Raw genomic sequence first — 23,138 nt, 5'->3', positions numbered from 1 at the left:
GCGGGCCGGGGAGCGGGCTGCGTCCGCGCTCGCTGCGGCCCGGCCCCTCCGCGTCTTGCTGGGGGTCTGTGCGCCCGGATCCAGAGTAACTGAGGGCTGGCTCCTGGAAGGGCCGCTTCTCCTGGAGCCGTGAGTCGCTGCCACAAATGGAGGTTGTAGCGATGACCAGCGAGAAGTTGTCTGCCCTGGCCGGCTTGGAGGGAAGGAGGCAGGCTTGGAAGCTGCTCTGGTTGCTTTCAGCGACTTGGCTGGATCCTCACGGGCCTGGGGGAGGTAAAGGGCTTCAAGAGTTGTTTCTTTCTTTTTTTTTTTTTTCCCCTCCAAATTGGGAGCCATCATGGAGCTGTAAAGAGAAAACGGCTCCTTTTGGGGTCTCATCTACAAGCTGAACCCCTGTGTTTCAGGACAGCGGTAGCCCGATTTTGGCGCTGCTTTGCAAGTTAAAGAAAATGTAGTGGAGAGGGAGAGGCGGGGCAACTTCTGCTGTATCCTCACGATAGTTAAATCGTAGCTGGGATAAATTGCCGGTGATGTAGACAGGGAAAGGGTTTCTGCACTATTAGCAAAGTGCCAAATGAAAGCTTGTCCTTGTCCCCCCTCCCTGGCTGCCTCCAGCGTATGTACAGGTCCCAGGTAAGGAGGCCTGGGGCTGGTGATCGCCCAAGGCAGCCTTACCCCATGAGAACAGCCTCTCTCCAGCCCCTTCCTGAAAATAAACCTGTCATCTCCTCAGCTCTTGCAGTTTTCAACTTTGGGATCCGTGTTTTAGTTTGGGGAAATAATATAAGTTAGACAAATTTGAGTGTCCAAGATGGTAAATCAAAAAAAAAAAAAAAAACCTCCCAAATAAATTGCACTGTGAGCTTTTTCCCTGTGGCCCATACAGACACGACACACAACCACGCACACAAGTCCTGTGGCATGCGCTGCCTGGGGGAGTCTTCTCTCTTTCCAGGTTCTGGTTATGGCCTGTGGCAGGTCAGTGCTCACTTTGGAAAATCATATTCGGTCTGTTCCCAGCTTCCTCTTGGTACCAGTGAGAGTTGAGTGTGAATTTTTGCCGGTGGTCTCCCTCCAGATTGTCTTCCTTGTTCAAGGTGGCAGCTTCTCCCTCTTCCAGGCACTCTGCCCTCTGTCAGTCTGCTGGATTGGTGTGCCTCAGGGTTCCAAAGTCTTTTTCACCTGGATCTTTCCTTGCATAGGTCTGCTGGGGGGGGGGAGGTGGAGATGCATGGTTTTGGCAGACTTGAATGATGCAGCTTGATTTCCCAGAATGTGTTTGCATTTTTAAAGCAGCTTTTGAGGTGTGGCCTCTCCTCCATGGGGCATCTTGATGAGGACAGCCCCTTTAACGAAGACCCTGTTCTGTAGGCCCCTGGGTAACCTACCACGTCGCAACGAGTCGCCACACCTGTGACTGGAGATAGATTCTTGTCTGATGAGACAGGCACGCGGATGCTCCAGAGGAGCCCGTCCCAAAGCCTGCGGGCGCTGGGCCCTGTCCGCACACTCCTCTGCCCTCCGCCCTCCCGGTTGCCTCCTCCTGGGGGAGGAACCAGTTATCTGAACTCTGGAAATGTGTGGCAAAAGAATTGTCCCTGAAAGGAACTCTTAGGTATCTCCTCAAAGGCTGGAGTTCTTGCCAGTCCACAGAGGAGCCTGTGGAGAGTGCAGTCAGGCTTCATGTTCTGGTCATTTCATGCTCTCCCTGCCGGTTCCCAGAGGTGTGAGGCATACAAGTGACATAGGCTGTGATTTCTGTCTCGGGACCTGGAAAGTAATTCATTTGTTGGAAACTGTGGGGAAGAATGGGTGTCATCTAAAATCTTGGTGTGAGAGGAGAATATTGTGGGGGGAAACTGAATTGGGCTTTTTCCTGTTAGGTAAATGAGCTGAAAGAAAAGGGCAATAAGGCCCTGAGTGCCGGCAACATTGACGACGCACTGAAGTGCTACTCGGAAGCCATTAAGTTGGATCCCCAGAACCATGTGCTCTACAGCAATCGCTCCGCGGCCTATGCCAAGAAGGGGGACTACCAGCGGGCTTACGAGGATGGGTGCAAGACCGTCGACTTGAAGCCGGACTGGGGCAAGGTGAGCTGTGGGCAAGCAGAGGCGCCTCAGACCTGTCGAAGTGTTTGTACTTACTCAGTGGCCTGTGTGCCAGGCATTACCCCAGCTGGCAAGTCTGAGGAGAGCACAAAATGGAAAGATTGTGTCGTTAGGAAGAGGGTGGGCTCTGGCCAGAGCTGATTCCACAGGAAAGCTGCCTCCCCTTGGGGGAAGGCAGGGCTAGCTGTCACAGGCACTCCAGCTTGTGCTGGCCAGGCAGTTCCAGATGATGCGTTTAAGATTTCCGCCTTGGAGAGAGGCTGAAGTGCGGTAAGGTTGGCGTTGAGCCTTGTTGGGACCTGGTGTGAGCCACTCCAATTGTTTCACTTATCCTTCCCCCTTCGATGAGACCTGAAGCGATGGGCCTGAAGCGATTTGATCAGAACTTAAGGCACCTCCACCGCTCCAGCAGCTGCGGTCATTGCCTTGCCGTCGCTGATAAGTTCGTCCGCCCCCTCTCAGCCTCCCTCTTTTGAGCTTGGTCCTTGGAAAATAACATTTTTTCATCAAACCTAAGATACTGTCCAGTGTAAGACATGTCTTATGTATCTTCTCCTCAGTGTTACACCTTAATCTTCTATTTGCGCGTCACGTGAATACTCATTTTATTTCATGAAACGTAAAATAGGTTCTTTTCAGTTCTTCTGGACTTAACTTTAGGCGTTCTTTGTCTTTTATCCGTCTTTGCTGGCTTAAGGGCTATTCAAGAAAAGCAGCAGCTCTTGAGTTCTTAAACCGATTTGAGGAAGCCAAGCGAACCTATGAGGAAGGTTTAAAACACGAAGCAAGTAACCCTCAACTCAAAGAAGGTTTGCAGAACATGGAGGCCCGGTTGGCGGGTAAGCCCCTTGTACACTGCTGTTTCTGTTCGTTATTTTTTAAATGGGATTCGCTTTGAGGGGTTCCTCTCTCCACACCCTGACATTGAATGGGCTGTGGAGCATAGTGACTTGTCGCCCAGTTTCTCCTTTTCTCTGCTCGGAACAGAGAGGAAATTCATGAACCCTTTCAACATGCCCAATTTGTATCAGAAGTTGGAGAATGATCCCAGGACAAAAGTGCTGCTCGGTGACCCTACCTACCGGGAGCTGATAGAGCAGCTTCGAAACAAGCCGTCCGACCTGGGCACGTAAGTGGTGCAGAGCAGGTTTGTCTCCAGAAATGGAGTGGAACGCTGGACATGCTCCCAGAGGTCCTGTGGCAGGAGACTCCATGGCTCAGGCCGTGGGTTTCTGTCATGGCTTTTTCTCCACAGAAAAGTGGGGCTTTTTCTAGAAAGGGCCCTGCTCTTCCCATTTGGATCTAGCAGCCCCTCTCCAAGCGCACACGTCCTCTGTGTCTGCGATTGTGGAGGGGGAACTCGGGCCAGGAGAGCGCAGGTGTGTCTTGTGCTGGTGGCTGTGGCTTTGCATCCCTCTGGCTGTGGAGCTCAGCTGAAGTAGTCCTGTAGCTGTACCTCTGCTGGCCTCAGGAAATAAAGAGGGACTCTGTGACCTCATAGTACATGGAATTCTGAAGGTTTGTGTGTTCCCTAGTGGTAACTTGGTAGTGCAGAATCTAGTAATGTTGCTGGATGAGAAGCTCTCACATAGAGTAGTCTGCGCTTTAGCAGTAACTGAGGGTTTACGGTTGGCTATGGCCAAGAATAAATGTTGTTTTCCTTGACCAATACAGGAAACTGCAAGACCCCCGGATTATGACCACTCTCAGCGTCCTGCTGGGAGTGGACCTGGGCAGTATGGATGAGGAGGAAGAAGTTGCCACACCTCCACCTCCACCTCCCCCCAAAAAGGAGACCAAGCCAGAGCCAATGGAAGAAGATCTTCCAGAGAATAAGAAACAGGTCTTTCTTGGCTTTTTTGTCTAGTAGTATGTGTTAATAAACAGCTGTGGTCAGCCAGAAACGTGTATGCCAGCCAGCAACAGCCACGGACCTGGTGGTGAATTTGAGTGCTCAGTGGGTGCTAACCTCGTTGTTCATTGAAACAGTCATTGTGTTGAAAGGTCCACTTCACAAGTGAGGGTCATAGGAGCTGCAGCTCACAAAGGCTTTGAGGCTGCTTCCCTGTCCCCAGCTGCCAGGGTTCTCTAACACAAGCGACTGCTGTTCAGGGTGAGCCAATAAAGTAGTGAGTGGCCCTTGCCACGATGCAGAGAAGTCTCCCTTGGTCCTTATTTCACGTCCTGGTTGGACTGCTGTGTCACTGAAGGCTGTCCTCTTAGCACTGCCACCGAGCAGGGCCCAAGTGGACCCTTCTTGTAAATGGAGGCAGCAGATCTCTGCCAAATCCAGCACCTGCCATGGTGCCACGCGCTAGTTGCTCAGGGTGGCTCTGAGCTGGGAAAGGCCGTCCCACGCGTGCTTGTGCTCTGCTGGGGCCGCGTGCATTCGCTCGGCTCACTCCCCTGGTACCTGACTGTTGTGCCTGTTGAAGGGACTCTCCACCCCCCAGAAGCTGTACTTGCTGACAGATACAGAGAGTAGTTAAAAAGTGGGCGCTTCAGCGGAAGTGGAGATAAAACTCACCTCGTAGTTTTTCACTCTTTAACGGCTGGTGTATCACCATTTTTTTTTTTAAGGTGGATTTATTTATACAAAACCTGGGGTACAGGCCAGAGGTTTGGAGGTGGTGGTGAGAGATTTTACCAGAGACAGTGGGGAGCAGAACTGGTGGATTGGCTGAAATACATTGCTTAGGGGGGCAGTGGAGAGACAGGGAGAGGTCTGCTGTGTCGTGTGGGTCACTCCCTGGCCGGGGTTCGATCCCCTGCCACAGTGGCTGTGGCTAGCTAGCCTCATAGTGCTGTGCTTTCCCTTGTATCACCAGGGAGGGCTTCCTCGCCGTTTAAATGAACATGTTGGGGACACAGAGGCCTGTGGGTATGCAGACATTAACTACGATGTGTTGGTTGCACTTGCTGCTCAGTGACAGATCCCATCTCAACTCAATGTTGGGTTAGATTTGCTCAGCGCTCCTTAAAAACCTCTTCTAGGCACTGAAAGAGAAGGAGCTGGGGAATGATGCCTACAAGAAGAAAGACTTCGACACTGCCTTGAAGCACTATGACAAAGCCAGGGGCCTGGACCCCACCAACATGACGTATATAACCAATCAAGCAGGTGAGGCTGAGGACGGGCGGCGGGGGTGGAGGGTGCTGGGGAGGGGTGCCAGCTTGACTCTTTCTAACCATCCTTCCTGGCAGCGGTGTATTTCGAAAAGGGCGACTATGGTAAATGCCGGGAGCTTTGTGAGAAGGCCATTGAGGTGGGGAGAGAAAACCGAGAAGACTATCGACAGATTGCCAAGTACGCGCCATGTCCTGGAATATGTGGGGGGGGGGGTTGCGTGCCAAAGGCCAGGGCAGAGGTTGTGGGGGGGCGGAGGGTCCTGGGCCTGCTGCCTAGCCGCAGGTAACTCCTCTCTGCCTGATCACCTGGTCTGCTCTGTTCTTAGCAAGTACTTTTATCTTTGTCAGAGCTTATGCTCGAATTGGCAACTCCTACTTCAAAGAAGAACAGTACAAGGATGCTGTCCATTTCTACAACAAGTCTCTGGCTGAGCACCGAACCCCAGATGTGCTTAAGAAATGCCAGCAGGTAAGTGGAGAAAGAAGAGTTCTGTTAGTGTTTAATTGCTATTTGTTACTGTCCATGTAACAACAGTACACTTCAAGTCTCTATGTGGTTATTGTAAGTAACAAGCCCGTAGGGAAAGTGAGGAGTCAGGATTCCATGTTGTCACTCAACCAGCTCCGGCTCGTGCCTCCTGCCCATGAAGGCCTGTGTGTACTGAGGGGTCTCACGTAGTCATCACCTGTTTCTGTGAGGCATAGAGAACAGAAATCCATCTTGCCAAGTTCCCCCCTTGAAAATAACACTGCCAATTAGGGCTAATTTGAAAGCCGAGTGTTAATAAGAGTTAAAGCGAATATTCCCTGAGTTACTGTTTCTTAGGCAGAGAAAATTCTGAAGGAGCAGGAGCGGCTGGCCTACATAAACCCTGACCTGGCTTTGGAGGAGAAGAACAAGGGCAATGAGTGTTTCCAGAAAGGTACGTACAGCTCAGATCATGGACTTGCGGGTAGAGAGGTGCAGCTGTGTGTCCCGGCCTCAGCTAACTCCCGCCAGGAGAGGGTAGGCTTCTGCTTTTCTGAAAGGCTTTTTTCCTTACCCAGGGGACTATCCCCAGGCCATGAAGCATTACACAGAAGCCATCAAGCGGAACCCAAGAGATGCCAAATTGTACAGCAATCGTGCCGCCTGCTACACCAAACTCCTGGAGTTTCAGCTGGCGCTCAAGGTGGGCACGTGGGTGTAGTGGTAGGGAGTACCCCGGACATGGGCTCCTATTTCCTCCCCGGCCTCCTCTGTCGGCCTTGTAACATCTTACGTCCAGGTCATTCGCGTTGAGCCCACGCGTGTGGTGTAGCTCTTCCCAGAGTCTCACCCCCAGCCCTGAGCCCCTGCATTCTCCGCTTCCCACTCCAGGGTTCTCGTGGGAGAAGACCCGTGCCGCTTTGTTCTGCTAGTGTGTGGCTTACTGCATGTAGTTTGTCGTTTTGCGGGTTCTCGTGGCAGGTTTCCCTTCATTGGTGGCCCTTCCCCCTTCGGCAGTGACCATTAAGCTGTTTGTGCCTTTGGGCGCCCCCGGGGGCGCTGCTCTGGGGTGCTTTTCTCTGCCCAGGTTCATACTCGTTTGGCTACGCCCTGGGGTGCTGCTGCACAGCAGTGAGCGCTGCGGACCAGAGGGCACTGTGTGTCATTTTGGGGGGTCTGCTATCTTGGGCTGCACAGCAGCAGTACCTGCCCTCCTCACCAGCTCAGCCGAGAGGGTCTGCTGTCTTCAGTCACATCAGAGGACCTGGTCAGAGACAGTGTCCGACCCTGGGGGCGTCAGTACAGCCCATCTGCGTCCTTACTGGCCAAACTGTGACTCCTCTAGGAGGCAGCCTGGGCCGTTAGGCGGAAAGGTGACCGTTTCGTCCAGAGGCGTTAACCTGCGTCTCGGTTGGCTTTTGTCGGCTGCCACTGCCTTCTGGGTCTGTGTCGGGCCTCCCCTCACAGCCCTTCCCAGCCTACCCCCAGGGACTGCGGGGCCAGTGGCTTTTTGGCGCACGGGCTGGGATATGGTGCTGTGCGCTGTGGGACTGGCATTCCTTGCCTCGCACTTCGCTGTCGCGAAGCTATCTCAGACCAGACGGAGATCCCTGTGTATATTCCCTGGGTCTCTTCAGCACTGTCCACTCACTTGTGCTGACTTACTTGTGAAAGGAAATGATGTATTTACATTTTGATGCTAGGCCTTAACGTTCTTGAACACTCATCTCTTGAAATGACTCCTGATCCTATGACAATATTCTTAGTCTGTAATAATAGCAAGATGAAGGCCTCAGCGCCATCTGTTAGATCCCATTTGTCAAAAAAACATGTTTTGAAGTTGTCAATATCAAGGCCCATGCAGTTCATCTGATTGTCAGGTCATCTTTAGTTTCTCAGTCTAGAAATTTCTACCTTCTGGGTTTTTAGTGAACAGCAGCCTTTTGAAGAGCTTAGGCTCTTAACTCGGTGTGGGGTGGTCGCACACATCAGTGTTTAGCTTGTCCTCTGCCCTCCCCCTACTGGCTCCGCTCTTAATTGCAGCCACCAGAATTAACAGAAGCTTTGGGGACAAAAAGTAGAAGAGTCTGGGGGCCTCTCTAGTGGCACAAGGGGCTAAAGTGCAGCACTCTGAAGCTATCAGCCACCTCACAAGTTCAATCCCTAGCCAGGGAGTGACCCACATGGCACAGCAGACCTCTCCTGTTCCCCTCAGCAGTCAGTGTGTTTCAGTAGATCTGCCTGTTCTGCTCCCCACTCTGTCTCTGGCAAATCCTCTCACCCCCACAGCTCTGACAGCTCTGGCCTATACCCCAGCTCTTACATGCATAAATAAATCTTTTTTTTTTTTTTTAAGATACTGTAACAGCCAGGTGAAGTTACGTTCTTTGTAGTCATGACAGTGTGCCCTACTGATCCTCATCTGGGATGAGCCTGATTCCTTTTTTTCTCCTTCCTAGGACTGTGAGGAGTGTATCCAGCTAGAGCCAACCTTCAGTAAGTGCCTTTCTGCTGCCTCCCATGTCCTTTGAATCTGGCCAAAAGGTTGAGGGGAGAGGGCAGGCGCTTTGGTCTGCCTGTGTGTCTGGGGCCCTGGTGCTGAGGACCCAGCACTGCGGGCGTTGAAGGGTGTTGAGCTGAAGAGGTAGAAGAAGCAGCCTTCGGAGCTGCAGTTGGGGTAACGCCTGCCTTGCTCTGCCCACAGTCAAGGGCTACACGCGGAAAGCAGCTGCCCTGGAGGCCATGAAGGACTACACAAAATCCATGGACGTGTATCAGAAGGCGCTCGACCTGGACTCCAACTGTAAGGTGGGCACTTACCCTGCTCCCTCCTTTCTCATGTCTGTTGCTCACCCTTCACCGGGGCCTTGTTGACTGGGGCTTGCTGGCCAGAGGTGGCTCACTCCCCTGGGGTTCGCTGCAATGCAGGAGGCGGCCGAGGGCTACCAGCGCTGTATGATGGCCCAGTACAACCGACATGATAGCCCTGAGGACGTGAAGCGACGTGCCATGGCCGACCCTGAGGTGCAGCAGATAATGAGTGACCCGGCCATGCGGCTCATTCTGGAACAGATGCAGAAGGACCCCCAGGCACTCAGCGAGTGAGTAGGGGAGGGAAGGCGGGCGCGGAGTAAAGGGAGGCACTGGTCCCGAGCTGGGGGTGCCTCATGGGCATGTTCGTCTTGACCGCTTTGACGGATCATTCTGGAAGACCAGCTTTGCTGGGACAGAGGGCTCCGCTTGAAGCTGTGCCTGTGGCGTGGACACAGCAGGGCCGGAGAGAGCTGGCCGTGTGCAGAGCAGGCCCAGGTAGTTCTCAGCCACCATGGGCTGGTGCCGGCCAGGGGGTCTATTAGGTGTTTCTCTGAGAACAAGGAAGACTCTGAGGTGCTAAGTATCGTTTTAAATAATCTTGCCTTTTCTTCATTAGACACTTAAAGAACCCTGTAATAGCACAGAAGATCCAGAAGCTGATGGATGTGGGTCTGATCGCTATTCGGTGATGACTTGCTCATCACCCCCCTTCCCTGCACCCTCATGTGGAAAGAGGAGCTGGGACCGCAACGAGCAGCACGACCAGAAGGGGGAGAGGGGAAAAGCCACCAACCTAAATCTATATTTATACAGACCTCCGTGGAAGAATCAGAGACTTGTACTCACATTATTCGTACAGCCGCTGCCTCTGGGCCTCCCAGCACACGCATGGTCTCCGCCACCCTTGAGTTCCGAGTCCCCTTCCCCTCAGTCGCTGTCTCAGCTGCTCTCCCATAGTCGGTTATTTTTTATTTGGGTCAGTGGGCACGAATGGGGAGGGAAGGGTGCCCTCCCGGCCTCAGGTCCCACCTGTCTTCACGTTGTTAACGCCACGTCTCCAATAAAACAAGCCAGTTGGGCGTGGTTATATGTTACTGTGTCCTCGTGATTGTTTTTCCCCCCAAAAGACTTCAGAGTGACTGGATTGGAAAAGGTGTGACGGAACTGACAGGCTGACAGCCACACCCTCTCACCTTGTGGGTGTTTGCCCTTCTAAGGGGCTGGTCTTGGGGCCAGGGCGTAGTTCCCGGCCCATGCCAAGCAGTCACTAGGTGGCGCTGTCACCCGGCGACCAGCTGGAAGGGCAGGGGCTTCCCACAACCTTAGCATCCCCTTGGGTCCTGGTGACGGCTGCTGCCCTCGGCTCCACCCTCATCAACCACGCGCACTGGGGCCAGACAACATGGCTCTGCCCGAGCCAAGCATGCTGCCTGCTGGAGAGGGGCCCAGAGCCCCCCGTGGGAGGTGTCAGCTGCTATGTCCCTTTTCAGAGAATTCACTGCTCTTTGACACTTAAAGCTGGGTGTGCTTGTACTTTTCCATGGTTGCAACAAGCTCTGAAACCCTTTCCTAGCACTGGGGAGGCTGCTAGGCAGGAGCGCAACTTCCTCATCTGGGCCTGAGTGCTCAGCTAGGAAGCGCCGCACTTCCTGCAGAAGCTGGCTTTACCCTAGGAGTCCCCCGCAGGCCCTCCCCAGGCAGCGCCCCCAGGGAAGCTGCACACCTGTGGCCCAAATTGATGCCCTCTGGAAAGGCCAACCCGCTGGGGCAGGCAGAGCACAGAGGACCTTTCCTTGAAGCTCATATCCCAGTGCAGGCAGGGACCTCCCAAGGTGACAATTGAGTGGACGTTAAGTGTGAGCCTTGGTGCTGGGGAGGTGCTTTGCAGGAGGCTTGAGTGTTGAGGTCTTGAGTCCTGTGAGCCTATTTCTGTTCAGTAGTTCCCTGGGCAGATCTCAGGGTTACAAGGTTGGATCTAGAGATCCTCAGTGGGGCCACAAAAGATTCCAGTCTCCAAGGGACCACTTGGTGGTGATGAACAGCCCAGATACGGTGCCTCGACCTGCCAGCCTCCGGGGCCTCCGGCCGAGCCTCCATAGCTCTACCTGAGGCGCTTCTGCCCGAAGGCCCTGCCCACTGTTGCACATAACAGGGGTGGGATATGGCTTCAGGCAGAGGTCTAGGTCCCAGACCAACTTACTAGCTGGGCCAAGCTTCCCTCCAAACGCTGGGACCCTTTGGGTGGCATAGGGTCCCGGTGCCACAGCCTCCTCCCTGGTTTCACGTGCTCGCTGGGAGGAAGGCCGGCTAGAACTGCAGCACCCGCAGCTTACTTCCGCTGGGGAGGGGCTAAGTTCATTAGGGCTGTGCTCAAAAGGAAGCACCAGAGAGTGGGGGAGGCAGCACCCGCCTGGCCCCTGGAGGTGCAGGTGGCTTAGAGAGCAGCCGGAGGGGCCGGCACCCCAGCTCCCCACCTGCAACCCTTGCAAGCAAGGTAAGCTGGGCTGGAAGCTGACGGCCCACGGGTGCCCTCCTGCAGCCCCGCTGCCTAGCGGCTCTCCCTGCGGCAGCATGGACACCCCACTGCCGGGAGTGGCTTTGGCTGGTGTGGATGAGCTTTGGGCTGGGATTGGAACTACTTTACGGTCCAATTGCACACCCATTTCCAGGGCGGGTGGCTGCCAGTGTGGACTTGGGGTGAGCGCTGGGCTGGGGAAATAGGCAGAGTTTGTGCCAGCTCTGGCAATGAATAGGGTGATCTCTGGGGTCCCCTCCAACTCTGCTGGGTCTCAGCGCCCCTGGTGAGAGATGGGAGCGGGCTGGAGGACGTGGCTCTGTGGGGCTTTCGGCTCAACCATCTGTGATGTTGAGGTTTGAGGTTTGCCTGAAACAACGTGGCACCCGTGTCTTGCTGCTACACAAGCAGGCCTCTGGGCTCAGGCCCAGCCTCCGGCCTGTCCTGGCACCGTGCGGCCGGCCAGACCTGCCCCTGACCGCCTGGCCTCCTGCCTCCCTCCCTGCAGGCCCCTGCAGCCATGGCAGGCATGAAGACCGCCTCCGGGAACTACATCGACACATCCTGGGAGCTGAGGGTATTCGTGGGAGAGGAGGATCCTGAGGCCGAGTCAGTCACCCTCCGGGTCACCGGGGAGTCACACATTGGTGGGGTACTCCTGAAGATCGTGGAGGCCATCAGTGAGTGCCCACTAGCCCCACTGCTGACCTCAGCACCACGAGACCACTATAGCCTACCAGTTCCTGGGCACTTCCGGGCCAGGCCCGCTGCTCAGCCCATGATAACAGTGTGGGCGCTCAGGCACCAGCTTAATCATTTATTTCCCAAAAAGACATATCCTCAGACTTCCCCTCTCTCCCTCCCTTCCTCACTCCAGCTGGTCCCCCTAGTTCCCAGGAGCTCCCGCACGCACCCTCTTCAGGGTCAGTAGAGTCTTGTGTGGGCATACAGAGGTCGCATTCTGGGGATCTGAGGGGAGATTAGAGGAGACTCCTAGGGCCTGCACCCACATTCCCTCCCCCAGGCGGAAGCAGTGGGCAGGGTGGTGACAGGCTTGCTCTGGATGGGAGGGCCCTGCCCCCACAGGAAGTTGCAGCATGCGGCCTGTGGTATCAGTTGTGGAAAACAGGATAAGAGGCAAGGGGGCTTCTTGTGGCCCTGCCCTGGGGGCGGTGGCTGCTCCTTCCTGGGAGAACAGCAGGCACACCCTGATAGCAAGGAAGGCAGCCCCAGATAGTTCCAGTTGGGGGCCTCCTGGGGTGGAGGTGGGCAGGTTTTCTGAGATCAGCCAACTTCCACGTGTACTCCAGGAAGGACACCAGTCGGTCAGTAGACAGGCTGGGGCCCCAGGACAGCCTAGCCACAAAGCTGAAGTGAGGGGAGCTTCCAAAGGGGAGGGCTAAGGAAAGCAGAAGTGGGGAGCTCAGGGTTCCTGAGAAGACTGGGATCAGGCTGAGGCTCGGGCAGGCCCCCAGGGGGACCTGGTTAACTCCAGGGCAACACAGGAGCCTAAGCAAGAAATCGAGCAGACCCTGCACCCAGCTGGCCAAGCAGATGTCCCAGGAGGTGCCACATAATGGGAGTCCTGAGAGGATTTACCACGAGTCCTGAGGCGGGGTGTAGAGGAGGTTCCGAATTGGGGCTTCGAATTCCCAGGGGACTCCTAGAGCGGGAAGAGAAAGGAGGCTGGGCTGTGGCCACAGGCCTTGGGACACTCTGGAGCTGGACAACAGCCTCTGGCTCTCAAGAGGAGACAGGCCTGGCCTAGCATTGCCGCAGGTTCCTGAGGTTGGGCTAGGGGGTTCCCCACCAGAGGCAGCACCTGAGGGTGGCAGCGGCTGGGCCTGGTGACGGAGCCTGGACTTGGAGGTGGGTTGACACAGGTATTAGCAGCGGTGGTCACTTGTTGGAAGCTGGCAGGAGGCACTGGAGCCAGGACGCCAAGCACCAGATGTAGAGGAAGAGCTAGTGGGGAGGGGGGGTCACCCCGCCCTAGTCATGGGCACTGTAGGAGAACAAGACAAGGAGTTGTAGCAGTTGTACCCCCGAGCAGCTCATGCCTGCCGAGCAAGGGTCTCTGGGCAGAATGAAGCTGGAGATCGAGTCCCCTTGGCTGGTGGCTGGTGGGTTTCTGGCCTGGCACTCGGGGCAGGGTCTGGGTATGTGGGCGTGTTTGGGTCTCACTGCAGGAGGTGAAGCTGCAGATGAGGTGAGGCCCCAGCAAGGAGATGAGGATCCCCGAGGGAACCAGGAAAGGAAGGGGCAGGCCAGGAGAGGAACCGGTGCAGGCCAAAAGCAGACCAGGGTGCCCCTCCCTGCTGGCCTCTGGGCCCTCAGCCTCAGAAGTGAGATGAGGAGCATGTCACTACCACGCGCCACCACGGTGGCCTCCTCTAGGACTCGCTTGCAGCCAGTGGGGTTGACTGACTGCGAGGAACAGGTGGTGTCGGGGACCGGCCCCGTCTCAGGCTGTGGGAGGGCAGAGCAGCAGGGTCTTACGGTGGGGGGCTGCGAGTGGAGGCTCCTAAAAAGGGGGAGAAGGGGAGCAGGCGCCAGGGAGACACGGGAGTCGGAGTTGGGCGCAAGTCTTCCCGCTCATCTTTTGGCAGGTCTTTATTTATACTGTTTAGCCAGAGTTAGTTACAATAATGCATCAGGTCAGTTAATAAGAAATCAGGATTAAAAGTTCTAAAGGAAGAGGGGAACAGTGCATCCTGACACTTTAGGGCCCACTAGACTGTACATCTCCGTGATAACTTTCATGTGGACGGATGTTTAACTGTGACTTCAAAGGATCAGGGTCTGGGAAAGGATGAGCTGTTAGCAAGGGATGTAGGAGTCCTAGGGAAGGAATAAATTGTGCTAGCCGAGTCGTCAGTGAGAGTCTGAAGAAAAGCTAATGGCTAACTTAAGGCTAGCAGAGAGTAGCTAGTGATTGTTTTAGGAAATTAAGAGTAAATTAAGAGGAAGTCACATAGTTATGTATTAAGCAAAACCTGTGTCAATAATGTTAGGAAATTGTCCATGGGTCCTTATGTCCTGGGAGTTATCTAAGATTCACTTTTTGTTTCAAAAGACCAAGGAAGCTTGCCGGCAGTCTTGATGCTGGGGGCGGGGTGGGGGGTGTCTTATCTCTCCAGGAGCTTGCCTTTTGTTTAGCCAATTTTGAAGCCAAGGCAATCCAGTTGCAAAATGATGTTGCTAGAATATTTTTGATATTAGGACTATACAAAAAAGGGAGGTTGTAACTTAAGTCAGCAATGGAAACTCCGTCCAGAATTTGTCAGTCGACAGAAGTTGCATAGCTTGGGTCAAGGTGGGCCGCAGGCCAGGCTGAAAAGACCAAGTTCCCACAGGACCCAGCGAGACCCCTGAATGAAGGACCCCCAGGTTCCAGCCAGGGGCACATGAAGAAACCAGTCCTGCCCTCACGGCATCAGGACCTCAGCACTTTCTGGGCACGAATGTTCTGGATATAAACCAGAGCCAAGAGGAGGGGGTGGGGCCACGAAGCTGGGGTGCAGGCGATGGGAGACCCCCAGATTAGATGCCCGCCTGGCTTCTCCGCCTGAGTGCAGGGCACGGAGGGAGGTGGAGAGCACAGCGCTGGGTGCAGCCCACAGAAGGGGCTTGGCAAGCGGCAGAGGCGCCCCGTGCCCACCTCCCACGGGCAGGCTGGGGGAGGAAGACGGAGAAGCCAGTGTGCCCCGACCTGGCGCACGTGTGTCCAGCTGGACATGGCTCTCGAGTGTGACATGGGTGCTGCTCACACACAGCAGCCGTGTGTGTGAGCCGGGCAGACTGTCTCTGCTCACCCCTAAGAACCAGGAGACTGAGGCCCCACGAGGTTAAGGCGAAGGTCACACAACTAGTGACCTCCTCAGCCCCCAGCATGCCAGACAGGCCAGTTGTGGGGAATGGGGGGACCTGGGTGGTCCTACCTTGAGGGGAGGGAGAGTCCTATGGAGTGCATGAGGTGGGGGCATGAAGCTTAGGGGCTCCCCTGGGAAGCGGTGTGGTGGCTGAGCCCAGGTGGCAAGGCCCCCACAGGCCTGAGGGTGGGGCGGGCTTGGCTGTGGGGACGGAGGAGAGGGAGGAGGGCTGGGCGCTCTGAGGCTGAGGGCCCCCTTTGCCCCCAGACCGTAAGCAGGACTGGTCGGACCACGCCATCTGGTGGGAGCAGAAAAGGCAGTGGCTGCTGCAGACCCACTGGACCCTGGACAAGTACGGCGTCCTGGCCGACGCCCGCCTCTTCTTCGGGCGCCAGCACCGGCCTGTGGTCCTGCGGCTGCCCAATCACCGCGCCCTGCGCCTGCGAGCCAGCTTCTCCCAGCCCCTCTTCCGGGCTGTGGCTGCCATCTGCCGCCTCCTCAGTGAGTCCCCGCCTGCCCCCAGGGTCCCACCAGGTCCCCTCCCCATATGGCCCAGCTACGGCCTCGTCCTTCTGTCCTGGGCCCCAACCCGCCTGCAGCACTGCGGTCTGCGATCAGCCTGCAGGTGCCCGTGGGTGGGGTGCGGGTCTCGGCAGTCCCCACCGCCATGGCCGGCGGCTGGCCGGCGGGTGCTGAGGCCCCGGCTGCTTGCAGGCATCCGGCACCCCGAGGAGCTCTCTCTGCTTCGGGCTCCTGAGAAGAAGAAAAAGAAGAAGGAGAAGGAGCCAGAGGAGGAGGTGTATGACTTGACCAAGGTCGTCCTGGCTGGGGGTGAGCATAGGCTGGGGCCGGGGGGCGCAGGGCCCGGGCCCTGAGCGCGGGCTGGGCCGGCAGGGCTGACCCGGCCGCCCTCCAGGTGTGGCCCCTGTGCTGTACCGGGGGATGCCGGCGCACTTCTCAGACAGCGCCCAGACCGAGGCCTGCTACCACATGCTGAGCCGCCCCCAGCCCCCGCCCGACCCCCTGCTGCTCCAGCGCCTGTCCCGGCCCAGCTCCCTGTTGGACAAGACCCAGCTGCACAGCAGGTGAGGTGCCCGCCAGCCCCGCCCGCCAGCCTGGGTCCCCAGGCGGGGGCCCACACTCCTCCTGTGTGCTCACCCCAAATCCGCACCTCCTGTCCCCAGGCCTTTGCTCTGTGTGTGACCCCGTGCCCCCCGCCAGCCCCGCCAGCCACCGCGCCTGGCTCAGCCCTGCCCCTGTGCTGACAGGTGGCTGGACTCCTCCCGCTGCCTCATGCAGCAGGACATCAAGGAGGGGGACACACTGTGGCTGCGCTTCAAGTACTACAGCTTCTTCGACCTGGACCCCAAGGTGGGCCCCCGCGTCGGCCGGTCTGGGGATGTAGGAACCGGGGGGTTCTGCCTGGCCCATGGCCGGGGGCACAGCGGCCACAGGGGCCACAGGGGGCCACAGGGAGCCCCCCGGCAGGCCCCAGTCCCCCTCTGTCTCCACCTGCCGGCTGTGGGCCTCAGGGGAGCGCCGCACCGTCCTCGCCTCCCCACGCCCCTGTCCAGGGCCCTCCGCGCCAGGAACGTCCCGTGTGGAGATGCAGCACGTCTTAGTGCTCGGTCCTCAGCCACCGGGGATGTGGTTGCCCCCCGCCAGCTCTTATGAATGGCGCTGCTATAACCTAGCTTGAGTGGACAGAGAATTTTCCTTCTCTTGGGTGAATCCCAGAAATAGTCTAGTTGAGCAGCTGGCACTGTTATTTTTACCAATTATTTTCTATTGAATTTGTTGTTCTGAGAGGGCCATAGAGTACAGACAGTCTGAAATACTCCACAGAGGTCACAGACTCCATGCTTCCTCCGGGATTTCCCCTACTGTGACTTAGCCAGGAGACCCTCCTTGGCCTGCCAGGATACAGAACACTCCCGTGGCCCAATTGTCCTGGAAAGACATGTTAAATAATGGGGGAGCATCCTCTCTCTGCCCACAGTAGCCCTCTTTACTCCCGCTATGTGGACTCAGGGGCTGGCCAGCATCACCTCCTGTCTGCCGGAGAACTTCCTTACATGCTTCTTGATGAGTTGATCTATTGGGGGTGAATTCCTTCAGCTTTTGTGTGACTGCAGAGGTTGTAATTTTTTAGAAAATGTATTTTATTTTATGTATATAAGAACTGGGGTACAGCTCAGAGTTACAGGGGTAAAAGGATTCACCAGACAAAGAGTGGGGAGCAGAACAGGTGGATCTACTGAAATCACTTCTGAGGGGAGCAGCAGGGAGCCAGGAGAGGTCTGCTGTGCCCTGTGGGTCACTCCCTGGCTGGGGATCGAACTTGTGTTGCAGTGGCTGCAGATAGATTGATAGTAATGTCTTTAACCCCTGCGCCACCAGAGAGGCCCACCTTTGTATTTTTTTTTAAATTATATTTCTAGTGCAATAAAAATGGCTTTAAGAGTAAATAGTCTGGGGCCTCCCTAGTGGAGAAAGATGTTAAGATGCGGTCCTCCCTGGTGGTGCAGCGGGTTAAAACACAGCACTGAGAAGCTAAAGCCACTTCCTCATGAGTTCGATCCCCACCTGCCCCAGAGGTGACCACATGGCTCGGCAGACCTCTCCTGACACGCCCGCTGCTCCCCTCAGCAGTGTACTTCATCGATCTGCCCACTCTGTCTCTGGTGAATCCTCTCACTCTCCGCATCTCTGGCTTATACCCCAGTTCTGTATGAATAAATAAACCTTTAAAAAAAAAAAAGATGTTAAGATGCACCACTGGAAAGTTATCCACAGCATGAGTTCAATCCCCAGCTAGGGAGGTGACCCACATGGCGCAGCAGACCTCTCCTGTCTCCCCACTGCTCCCCTCAGAAGTGTATTTCAGTCAGTGCACCTGTTCTATCCTTACTCTGTCTGTGGTGAATATTCTCTCACACACACCCCTCCCCCGACCTCTGGCCTACACCCAGCTCATGTATGAATAAATAAATAAATAAATAAATAAAAAGTAGGTAGCCCAAGGAGATTTATTATAATAAACATAATGAAGCAGTCCCCTGGCCACCTCTTCAACTAGATTGGGATTTGGGAGCCCAGATCCCTAGAAATTTGGGTCTGAAGACTTTTATTCTGGGGTTTACTTCTCTGTGACATGCTTATATGTTGCTACTTCTTGATTCTTCCACTTCACACATTATCTATGGACTTTGTTTGAATAATGAAGATTTAAGTGCCTTACCCCAAACACAAACGTTTCTGGGTGACTCTCCAAGTGAGTTATGTTTTTGTTTAAAACAACATGATGATGGCTGAAAATAGTAACACATATAAATAGTGTGCTTAGCTAACCCACAGAGTAAAGATACTTCCTTTCTTGGTCAGATTTTTCCTGCAGTCCACAATTTAAAATTTTTATTTGCTTATTTTTCTACTAATTGTCTGTCTTTGCACTCATTAGAAGAGACCCCCAAGATTCTCTGTACACTGTCTGTGGCTTGCCAGGGGGTCTTTCACAGTGATCACGTCCCTCTAAAACTGCAGCCCAACCACAACATTCTCAAAAGGGTGAATCAAGCGGGGGTCAGTCAGGGTCATTTCCCTCTTAGGACTGTGGGACATTAGGTCACAGATGCGCCGTTCGACTGCCGCCCTGGGCTTTCTCAGCACTGTTTCCGGGGAGTTCCTGTTTCGCCTCCTTGGCTCCTCATTCCTGAATGATTCCCTCATTTCAATGCCGCATATATTCCAGCTGTTTCCTCCACGAGGAAATGTGAGGCTTGAGCAGAAGCGCGGCATGTTCGTCTACCCTCACTGTGCGACTGGTGTGCTTGCTAGAGAATGCCACTCTGGAGACATTTTCCTGACAAATTCCCAAGCCACCTTCCCGTTGTCATCCAATTTTCGGTGTTGTTGTTAAGGAGTCTGATGCTATTTGTATTTTCAATCCTTCCTCAGGGACCCTTCTATTTTTCTTAGAGGACAACTAAGGCATTCAGAATATTTTCCTCATCTCTTCGTGCTCCAGCACCTCTCAGTATGCCCTTTGAGGTTCTTTCTTCACTGGTTGTGCATAGAGCTTTCACATCAGAAACCTGGGACTTAGTTCTGGAAAAATGCCTTACCCAATTTCTTCCTCTTCGCTTTTCCTTTTTCCTGGAACTTAGTGGGTATTAGGCTTCCTGGATTTTGTCAAAGATAGATATGTATCTTATTTTTATCAGATTTTTTTTTTCATTTATGCATACAAGAATTGGGGTACAGGCCAGAGGTATGGAAGGTGAGAGGATTCACCAGAGACAGAGTGGGGAGCAGAACAGGCAGATTTACTGCAACGCACTGCTGAGGGGAGCAGCAGGGAAACTGGAGAGGTCTGCCGTGCCCTGTGGGTCAGCTCCACAGCCAGGGATTGAACTTGTGCTGCAGTGGCTGCAGATAGCTTGATAGTCTTTAACCCCTGCACCACCAAGGAGGCCCTGTTTGTTTTTTTTTTTTTTTAACTGCTTTACTAAGGTCTAACTTACATGCCATAAACGTCACCCATTGTGATTTATTTTAATAAATTTATACAGTTGTGCAATCATTACCACAATCCAGTTTTAGAACATTTTCATCTCCCCAGAACATTCTCTACAGCCCATTTGCAGTCATTCTTCCTCCCACATCCAACCCCAGATATACTTCTTAATGTGGCCTTAATTTGCATTTCCCTGATGGTTAATAAAGCGGAACCCTTTATTATATGGCTACTGACATGTAAAGTTTCTGTTCAAGCTTTTTGCTGATTTTTATATTGAGGTGCTCATCTTTTGCATAATGATTTATAGTAGTTCTTTATATATTCTGTGTATAAGTCCTTTGTCAGATGAATATATATATATATATATATATTTAAGATTTATTTATTTATGCATGCAAGAACTGGGTATGGGCCAGAGATGCAGGGGGTGAGAGGATTCACCAGAGACAGAGTGGGGAGCAGCACAGGCAGATTGACCGAAACACACTGCTGAGGGGGGCAGTGAGGGAGACAGGAGAGGGCTGCTGCCCCAAGGGATCCCTCCCTGGCCGGGGATTGAGCTTGTGCTGCCGTGGCTGTGGACAGCCTCGTAGTGCTGGGACTGATTCCTGTGCACCACCAGCGAGGACCCTGTCAGATTCCTCTACTGTGAATGTTTTCTTGCTCTGTCCTTGGCCTTTTCATTCTTCTAATGATTTATTCTGATTAACAGAAATTCCTAATTTTAATACAATCCTATCTATACATGTTTTCTAATGACTAACACCTTTAAAATCACAAAAATATCCTATTTTTCTCTAAAGGCTTCATTGCATTCTCTTTCATCTTTAAGTCTGCATTTCATCTGGAATTGACCTTTGTTTGTAGTGTGAATAGGTGAGGAAATATGTATGTGTGTGCGCAAGTTTCTGTGTATATTTTAACAAACAAGTAGCCCATGGGCAGCAAGATCGCCTTTGTCCTGTCCTCCAGTCTCCGCTGTCATCCCCAGGCGGTGTGGCCTGTCACCTCCTCCTGATGTCAGGGTAGCTCCTGCTCCCCAGCTCCAGTCTCTCTGCTCACCAGCAAGCTTGTGGGGTCCTGTCCAGAGGGCAGGGATGAGCCGCACACAGAAGTCTCTTCCTTCAGAGCGTTGAGGCTCAGAGCCTGTACTGACTGGTTTGCACAGTCCCCCTGCGCCCTCTGCAGCTCAGCCAACACTGGCTGATGGCAAAGAGGTGCCCTTGCCTGTGTGGGCTGAATGGCTTGGCGGCTGTAAGGCGGTGGGGAGCTGCTGCCCACGTGGGGTCACAGAGGAGCACCCACAGAGAGGCCCGGCGGCTGGGCGCACAGCCCCTGACCCCACAGGCCTCTCCTCCAGACAGACCCGGTGCGGCTGACCCAGCTGTATGAGCAGGCTCGGTGGGACCTGCTGCTGGAGGAGATCGACTGCACGGAGGAAGAGATGATGGTGTTTGCTGCCCTGCAGGTGCCTGGGCCCTGGTGGTGGGTGTGGGCCAGGCCCGGCGGGAGGGCCCGGGGCACTGAGTCCGTGACACCCAGTTCAGGGCACTGTTGGGAGAGGCCACCACCTGCTCAGACCCCCCCCCCCCCGTCCCACTAGTACCATGTCAACAAGCTGTCCCAGAGCGGAGAGGTGAGCGAGCCGGCCAGCACGGACCTGGGGCTGGACGACCTGGACGCAGCCCTGAGCAACCTGGAGGTGAAGCTGGAAGGGTCGGCGCCCACAGACATGCTGGTAAGCAGGGACTCAGGTCGGGAGTCGGGGCGATCAAGTGGGGGCCCAGGGTCCAGACTCCTCTCCTCCCCAGGACAGCCTCACCACCATCCCAGAGCTCAGGGACAACCTCCGCATCTTCCGGTGAGTTTGGGCCCAGTGTGGAGAGTGGGCAGGACTCAGAAGGTGGCCGTTGCAAACCTCCTGACCCCCCTCAGGCCCCGGAAGCTGACCCTAAAGGGGTACCGCCAGCACTGGGTGGTGTTCAAGGAGACCACCCTGTCCTACTACAAGAGCCAGGATGAGGCCCCGGGGGACCCCATTCAGCAGCTCAACCTCAAGGGTGAGTGAGGGCAGCCTGGCCAGGGCAGGGACGGGGCTGGCAGGTGAACGCTCACCTGTTTCCTCCTGGGGATGAAGGAAGATGCCCTGGGCCCAGGGCGGCTGTGCAGGCCGGACCTTGCCCGTGGCCCTCTGAGGCACAGCTCCCAGTCCCGGCCTCCTAGCCCACCCCGCACCCCGCCTTCCCCTCCAGGCTGTGAGGTAGTCCCCGACGTCAATGTCTCAGGCCAGAAGTTCTGCATCAAGCTCCTGGTGCCCTCCCCTGAGGGCATGAGTGAGATCTACCTGAGATGCCAGGATGTGAGTGGGGCCAGCCTGGGCCAGGGCAGGAGCTGGGGCCTGAACCAGGTGTGGCTGGCCGCTCACACCCCGCTGCCCCTCCGCAGGAGCAACAGTATGCGCGCTGGATGGCCGGCTGCCGGCTGGCCTCCAAGGGCCGCACCATGGCGGACAGCAGCTACAGCAGCGAGGTGCAGGCCATCCTGGCCTTCCTGAGCCTGCAGCGGGCAGGCGGTGGGGGCTCAGGCAACCACTCCCAGGGCCCCGATGCCTCCAGCGAGGGCCTCAACCCTTACGGTCTTGTTGCGCCCCGCTTCCAGCGAAAGCTGAAGGCCAAGCAGGTACCAGAGGGAGTGGGTAGCAGGAATGACCCTCGCGTTTAGCTGCCCTTGGCTTCTGGGCCTCCACGGCCTTCTTCTGGAAAGCCGCAGGCTTGTTCCCTCTCCCAGCCACAACCCTGGGGCTGGGTGTGCTGGGCCCACCCGTGGGCAGCTGCCCGTTTCCACCGCAGGCCCAGCTGGGCTCACATCTGCTGAGCACCGAGGAGCCTCTGGCAGCCTTTCCCCTCCCCCAGCCCCAGCCCCGGGGCTCAGGGTCTCGGGCAGCCCCTCAAGAGTGTGGTCCTGCAGCTCACCCCTCGGATCCTGGAAGCCCACCAGAACGTGGCCCAACTCTCGCTGTCCGAGGCCCAGCTGCGTTTCATCCAGGCCTGGCAGTCCCTGCCCGATTTTGGCATCTCCTACGTCACAGTCAGGTATGAGCCACCCCAGCCAGGCTCTGCGATCACCTCCTGCTGGGTGGGTGGCACTGATACCCTCTTCCTAGTCTCACTGTGCTCCCCATACCCTGTACCCCCACAACAAACACAAGGGGCAGAGATCAGATGAGGAGGGCAGGAGACCCAGCCCCAGCTCTGTCACTGTCCCCATCTGGGCCCACGCGCCATTTGCTGTGACAGCAAGTGTTTCCTTTTGAATCTTTCAACATCTGCAAAGAGATAAGCAAAGCAACAGCGGCACTAAAAAAAAGTTACTTAACGCCACTGCGCCAGGGGCTGCGCAGTGCCAGGGCCACTCTGGGACGCACTGACGCGGCCGAGGCCGGGGCCTGAGACCCTGGAGCGCAGGCGCACAGCTCGCTCCCTAGAACTCGGCCACCTGTCTGGGCGGATCCTGAGCCACACCGGGGAGTCCTCCTCACACTCTCCCTGGGGGCCAGGTTCAAGGGCAGCAGGAAGGACGAGATCCTGGGCATCGCCAATAACCGACTGATCCGCATTGACATGGCTGTGGGCGACATGGTCAAGACGTGGCGCTTCAGCAACATGCGCCAGTGGAACGTCAACTGGGACATCCAGCAGGTGGGGCGGGG

General features: G+C 55.5%; 2 protein-coding genes across 3 annotated transcripts in view; both read left to right on the top strand.

The window, feature by feature from the left end:
- The window catches only part of STIP1 (stress-induced phosphoprotein 1), a 10,261-nt gene extending 647 nt beyond the window's left edge, over nucleotides 1-9,614 (top strand). The window contains exons 2-15 of one of the 2 annotated variants that reach the window (XM_012725608.1): nucleotides 339-344; nucleotides 1,882-2,093; nucleotides 2,809-2,950; nucleotides 3,099-3,240; nucleotides 3,786-3,954; nucleotides 5,106-5,232; nucleotides 5,316-5,418; nucleotides 5,589-5,709; nucleotides 6,067-6,163; nucleotides 6,288-6,412; nucleotides 8,169-8,205; nucleotides 8,414-8,517; nucleotides 8,638-8,810; nucleotides 9,140-9,614. In XM_012725608.1, the coding sequence (XP_012581062.1) occupies nucleotides 339-344; nucleotides 1,882-2,093; nucleotides 2,809-2,950; nucleotides 3,099-3,240; nucleotides 3,786-3,954; nucleotides 5,106-5,232; nucleotides 5,316-5,418; nucleotides 5,589-5,709; nucleotides 6,067-6,163; nucleotides 6,288-6,412; nucleotides 8,169-8,205; nucleotides 8,414-8,517; nucleotides 8,638-8,810; nucleotides 9,140-9,212 (1,631 nt within the window). In that variant the 3' untranslated portion in view covers nucleotides 9,213-9,614. Of the gene's footprint in view, nucleotides 1-122; nucleotides 129-338; nucleotides 345-1,881; nucleotides 2,094-2,808; nucleotides 2,951-3,098; nucleotides 3,241-3,785; nucleotides 3,955-5,105; nucleotides 5,233-5,315; nucleotides 5,419-5,588; nucleotides 5,710-6,066; nucleotides 6,164-6,287; nucleotides 6,413-8,168; nucleotides 8,206-8,413; nucleotides 8,518-8,637; nucleotides 8,811-9,139 lie in introns of both variants that reach the window. The other variant, XM_012725609.1, reaches the window with a different exon arrangement.
- Nucleotides 9,615-10,939: 1,325 nt separating this feature from the next.
- FERMT3 (fermitin family member 3) overlaps nucleotides 10,940-23,138 on the top strand; it is a 12,677-nt gene continuing 478 nt past the window's right edge. The window contains exons 1-14 of the mRNA XM_004682680.2: nucleotides 10,940-11,017; nucleotides 11,547-11,718; nucleotides 15,178-15,411; nucleotides 15,625-15,741; nucleotides 15,827-15,995; nucleotides 16,179-16,281; nucleotides 20,790-20,897; nucleotides 21,033-21,167; nucleotides 21,241-21,290; nucleotides 21,365-21,489; nucleotides 21,682-21,788; nucleotides 21,875-22,108; nucleotides 22,397-22,521; nucleotides 22,986-23,127. Coding sequence (XP_004682737.1) covers nucleotides 11,559-11,718; nucleotides 15,178-15,411; nucleotides 15,625-15,741; nucleotides 15,827-15,995; nucleotides 16,179-16,281; nucleotides 20,790-20,897; nucleotides 21,033-21,167; nucleotides 21,241-21,290; nucleotides 21,365-21,489; nucleotides 21,682-21,788; nucleotides 21,875-22,108; nucleotides 22,397-22,521; nucleotides 22,986-23,127 — 1,809 coding nt within the window. The 5' untranslated portion in view covers nucleotides 10,940-11,017; nucleotides 11,547-11,558. The remainder of the gene's footprint in view (nucleotides 11,018-11,546; nucleotides 11,719-15,177; nucleotides 15,412-15,624; nucleotides 15,742-15,826; nucleotides 15,996-16,178; nucleotides 16,282-20,789; nucleotides 20,898-21,032; nucleotides 21,168-21,240; nucleotides 21,291-21,364; nucleotides 21,490-21,681; nucleotides 21,789-21,874; nucleotides 22,109-22,396; nucleotides 22,522-22,985; nucleotides 23,128-23,138) is intronic.

The sequence above is a fragment of the Condylura cristata genome, unplaced genomic scaffold (assembly GCF_000260355.1).
Source record: "Condylura cristata isolate star-nosed mole 26May11 unplaced genomic scaffold, ConCri1.0 scaffold00015, whole genome shotgun sequence".
In the NCBI taxonomy this organism is placed as follows: domain Eukaryota; kingdom Metazoa; phylum Chordata; class Mammalia; order Eulipotyphla; family Talpidae; genus Condylura; species Condylura cristata.
The sequence above is the reverse complement of the archived record's forward strand: the minus strand, read 5'-3'. Positions and strand labels throughout refer to the sequence as shown.